Source organism: Pseudorca crassidens, chromosome 2, assembly GCF_039906515.1.
Source record: "Pseudorca crassidens isolate mPseCra1 chromosome 2, mPseCra1.hap1, whole genome shotgun sequence".
NCBI classification, from domain to species: Eukaryota; Metazoa; Chordata; class Mammalia; order Artiodactyla; family Delphinidae; genus Pseudorca; species Pseudorca crassidens.
In genome coordinates, this window is record NC_090297.1 from 164765285 (window position 1) to 164770735 (window position 5451).

The window sequence follows — 5451 nt, forward strand, 5'->3', positions numbered from 1 at the left end:
CCCCACATGACATCTATTGACACCAGAGGGGTGTTACTGATTGAGGGTGACAAAACTCCTCTCCACTAGGCTTTATCTGATACCACTCAGTAGGGAGAGAGAGGGGTGCCCTGTTACTGCATCGTGGTGGTGGTGGTGGTGGTGTCAGTAGTGGTTGAAAGTCTAGGCTCCCCAAGTGGTCTCAACTGACACTGCCAGGGTGGGAGCTCCTTATTACATCCTGGTGAAGGTAAAAGTCTAGGCTCCTCACTGGGTCTTTGGGGGCATGGGTAATGGTGGGGGTCAAAAATATATATATATTTATACTGGGGATATATATGTATATATAGAATATTTTTTTTTTAAGGGAAAAATAGGGGAAAGTAAATGTACTTCATCTTCTATCAGTCTTATTCTGTATTGATTATTTCTACCAGTAATATTCATAAAGAATTGGATAAAAGAATGAAAGTCTGTATTTATTTCTTGGAGCAAAGAGCAAAGAACATTAGTAGGGTAAAGGCATGGGATATGGATATAGGATCAAAATATCATGCTTCATGGCTTTTGACTATATATTGACCACCATGTTAAGCATGGGTATAATGACCCTGGCCTTAAGTAGCATGCAGTCCAGCTTGGAGGCCAAGATGGGGATTCCAAAATGGATATGCCAACGAAGCATCAATTTCTAAGTGCTCAATAAACCATAAAGTGAGCAGCTTGTCAAAGAAGGCTGATGTTGAGATGGAGCAGCCAGGGAGGCCCCACATTTCATACCAGAGGCAGGATGTGCGCTAACCTCAGAAAAATCAGACTTGGGTATGATGAGAGGAGGCAGCTGGTGAGAAAGCAGTGAGATAGGGAGAATGGAATTGGCAAAAATGGAAAGCCAGTAATATAATAACAACTGCAATATTTAATTACTGCAATATTTAATTAATTTAATTAATTACTGTGTGTATTAGGTTCTGGACACTATGCCAGACACCTTACATGATTTTAATCATCCCTCACAACATCCCTTTGAAGTATGAAATATAATTCTATTTTACAGATGAGGAAACTGAGGCCCAGGACGGTAACTTCCCCAAAGTCACATACCTATGTCAAGAGGAAGAGTTAGATTCATGGGACGTCTGTCTGAGATATTTTAAGCACTTTCCTAGAATGCTGGGAATGTACACAGCATTTGGCTAGAACAGCATTAGCTTGGGTGAAGAGAAGAAAATAATAAGATTAGAAATTGAGCCAAGATGTACGGGCCTTTCTACTTTTGAGCAAAGGAGTGAGGGCCTGAGTAGGTCTCTTTGGGGACAGTAGACAGAGGGGAACTACGGCAGGGAAGTGGGCCCAGTTTCCATTATGTAAGATGAGAATATGGATCTCACACTGACTTTTGGACAAAACCCCTTGCCAGGTCACCTTTCATGTCATTTCAAAAACACTAAGAAGACACAAATCTTCCAGTGGGGCTTACTTCCTTTTCTCTTTTTTTTTTTTTTTTGAAAGACAAATGTTACATTAGGGGCATTTAAAGAACACCTTTAGAATTTTTCAATAGAGACTTTGAGATGTGATGGGTTAAATTCTACTTAGCTTCTGGCTCCTTATTTTTTAAATGTCGTGTTCCTGAGTCATGCTTAGCCATTCGTTCAGACTGTTTAGGTTAATTAGACACATGTGGGTAGACAGAATGACATCACATATCTCCTTCAGAAGAGACAGAGGAGAAACAGAGGGGAAGAGAAGGACTCTAATAGAATTTTGTTCCAAAAGACTGGATGAGACTGACCAAAAGGGGGAAAGAAAAAAGAATTGGACCAAAAGATTCCAGTGAGCTTTTGGACAGCATGTCTGTGGTGGTGCAGTCAATCAGTAGTGCTAAAGGAATTATAAATATTTCCTATTAACACAGGAAGGGTAGGCCAAAGAAGTACAGCCTGGGAGGGTCTACAGAGAGCTGTTTCCAAAAATATTTCACAGAACATCAATCCCATGGAAAGATCCAAGAAAAAAAAGAGTTCCGTGGTTTGTAAACAACACTAGGTTAATCAAATGTGTCTTTACTGCCAGACTTTTCAGAGCCTTTAAAAATTTCACATGCATTATGAAATCCCAAGAGGGGCTGTAGTATGCTGTGTTCCCAAATATACTTATTTACAGAAATTCCCCCCACCCCTACCCCCACACACTCTTTTTTTTCTTGGAGATTTCTTATGACAGGTACATTACACTTCACACTTTCATAAGTTCTGGGACAGGGAAAGACTTACCTCATGACACAGAACTGTATTCCCCACTGTAGATTTTCCTTTGGTTCCTCAAAGATGTGTCTGACATATGCTTCTAAGATTACTTGAGAACTAAATGAATATTTTCTATTTAAATCCAAATGTACAAAGGCAAGTAATTTTCTTAAAATTTCCAAATTTCTACCCCAACCCTCTCAACCATCCAAATGAATCAATAACCTAGTTCATCAGAGGAAATTGCAGCTATTTTATGTACTTTTAAAAAATGAATGCTCAATTATAATCAGATTATAAAATGAATCACATTGCCACATCTCTTTCTAGCCGCCTGGGCTGTAAGCTATTTGTTGTCAGGTTCTCAGTGGCCTCTTCCCTGCTGCCCAGCTCGAACCTGGGCCTCCCGCCCTATCGGATCAAAGAAGTTGTTGGCAAACTTTCTCACGTTGTCTGTCCCGGAGGCCCTGGAGATCTTTTGGAATTCACCGAAGGTTGCATCTTTCTCTCGCGAGATCTGCTCCGTCTTCTGCTCCTTTTTCCTAATGGCTTCCTTAATGCCTTCGATGTGGCACTTTTCCTCCTTCTCGGCGTTCAGCTTCAGGATGTGATGATTCTTCTCCCGAAGGATGTTGAGCTCCCGAATGTGCTGCACCTTGTCACCGATATTCTTGTGGACGTTACTCCTGGTCTGCAGGATCTTCTGGTCCGCGAGCTCCATGGACAGCCGCTTGTGCTCCTTCCTCTGCTCCTCGGGCTCTTCCGCGCACCACTTGACCTGCTGGCACTGCTCCTCCTCCCTGACCTTCTCCTTCGGCTCCCGGTGATGCTCCTTAATCAGGCCCTGGGGAAAATCTTGGGACCACTGGGAACTCTGTTCCAGGGACAGCTTCCTGAGGAGCTCCTCAGCCTTGGCCTGGCAGTCCATGAGGACCTTCCGGGCCTGGTAATTGACTAGGGAGCTAAGATTGGTCTCCTGGATCTTTTTCTGGCCCTCTGTGGTGTGCACATGCTCCTTTAGACAGGCCTGCTTCAGCCTCTTCTGCAGCTGCAGGCTGTTCTGCTCCCGCAGGTCCTGCATCTTCCTCTCGTGCTCCTGCAGGCGCTGCACCTGGTACTGCTTCCCGTGCTTGGTCTCGGTCTCAGAGGGGACCCCTTCCAGCTTCTCCTGGCGCTGGTTGTCTTGGTCCTCCAGCTGCGCCTTCCACCTGCTCCCCTGCCGGATCGTGTAGGTCGCTTGCCTGTCCCGCTGTCGGACACGCTGCTTCCGCCTCAGGCGAGCCTTGTGCCACTCCTTCTCCTGCTGCCACTGCTCCTGGCTCTGCTGCAGCAGCAGCTGGCGCTCTGTCTCTAGGGTCAACTGGACCTTCTGGTCTGAGCGCTTTAGCTCCTCCCAGGCTAGAGCCGCCTGCTGCTGCAGCTCCCGCATCCTCTGGGCCTTTTTGAGCCAGGTCAGCACCAGGGCCACAATCTTCCGGTCCCGGGAGGACATTACTGCCTTTTCCAGCTTGTACTTGAGGATCTGGGTATGCTGGTTGTGCATCGCCTTGCTGGGGAGCGAGGGCTGGGAGTACTGGCTGGCTAATGACTCCCCTGGATCATTACGGTATCTTTCCTGGATGTACACGCAACCTGACTGCGTCCCGAACTCTCTGGAGGGCACAGAACACTTCTTCGTGTGAACCGAGGAAAGGGACCAGCGACCGAGACCTCTGAAGGCCGGCACTGCCCACTGGTCTCTGCTCTGCACCTTTTCTACCCTGAAAGTTCCACTCGGGGGAGTGTAAGCTCCCTGCGGGTAAGGTGGGGGCGAATCTCCCCAGGCCGGAGGGTGGTGAGGGCAGGGCTGAGGTTGTTGCGGTGGCAGCTGGGGCTGCTGCTGCTGCCAGGCCCGGCTAGGCGGGCTGCCTCCCTGCTCCAGGGGCTTGGTACCTGCCTCCCCCCAGGCGTCTTCCAGGCGCCGTCTGCGGGGCCGGTGCTTCCTGGCGTGGTCCGGGGGCCTCCGGGCCACGTCGGTCAGGCTGCGGCTTTCAGGCGGAAAGTCCGGGTACCGGCGCCGGCGGGGCCGCGGGATGGGCGAGTAGAGCAGGTGCGGCCAGGGCGCCGCGGCCTCGCTCCCCTCTCGGGGAGTCCCGGCCCGGGAGCACAGGCCCTGCTCGCTCTGCGGCCCTGACCCGCCCAGCCGCGCCGAGGATGCGCGCTCCTTGCGGGGCGGCGGGGCCTCCCAGAGGTCCGAGTGAGGCCGCGGGGAGAAGCGGCCGAAGCCCTCCATGCTCCCTCCCCGCGCTCCCAGCGTCTGAGCCAGGGTCCCGGGACCTCACGGGGTCGCTGCGGAGACCCGCCCCGCCCTCGGATCCCGGGGGTCCGGGCCGCCTGTGACGCTGTGGCCACTTAACAATGCACCTCCGCCCCCCCCCCCCCCCCCACCGCCGTTGCCGCAGCCCTCGGCCCTCGCCCACTGGGGACTTCCTAGCGCCCGAGCGGTGAGAGGACGGGGGAGGAGGGGAGGGGAGGGGGGAGGAGAATGGGGGGGAGGGGGAGGAGGGGAGGGGGAGGAGGGGAGGGGAAGGGGAAGGAGAGGGGGAGGGGGGAGAGGCTGTAGAAAGACAGGGTGACCCTTAAAGCTGAGGGTGCGTAGTGAACCCCCACCGGTGTTTCAGGCAGGAATTTGAACTCGCATTTGTACACCTTAAAGTAGCAGAATTTTAAAAGTAGCCAGGTGAAGGCGTTACCCCCAGAATGGAATGTAGCGGGGAAGTCCTTTAGTCAGGGGTCCCTGCGTCTCTGCGCCTCTGCAGTGTATGCAAATGAAGCGGCCGTGGAAGCACATTAATTCACTGCACCATCCTTCTGCCCTTTTAAGTTAGCAAGCCCAAAGTGTACTTTTTAAACTTTTAGGGGAGAGAGGGAGAGAGGATAGAGGAGAGAGGAGAGAGGAGAGAGAGAGAGAGAGAGAACAACTAATTTGTTTTCTCCTAATATGGCAATTACTGCTTTTGACAAAATATGAATGTTAAGTGCACATTTCTGAAATAACATCAGTGGACAGCTTGCCGAAATCACATTGTTGTTTTCCTCTTTCTCCAGTTTTGTGAGATTAATTTTTCTTGTTGAGGCACCCAGGGCTAATGGGAAAAGCACTGGATTTAGTCATGCAAACTTGAGTTTCAATCTCCTCTGCCACTTTCCACTTGTGTGGTCTTGGGCTAGTTACTTAACTCTC

General features: G+C 50.4%; 1 protein-coding gene across 1 annotated transcript; it reads right to left on the reverse strand.

Annotated features, from left to right (window-relative positions):
* Nucleotides 1-2049: 2049 nt before the first annotated feature.
* On the reverse strand, nt 2050-4500 carry CCDC185 (coiled-coil domain containing 185). Its single transcript, XM_067715233.1, has one exon. The coding sequence runs from the start codon at nt 4498-4500 to the stop codon at nt 2593-2595; it is 1908 nt and encodes a 635-aa protein (XP_067571334.1). The 3' UTR covers nt 2050-2592.
* Nucleotides 4501-5451: the final 951 nt, after the last annotated feature.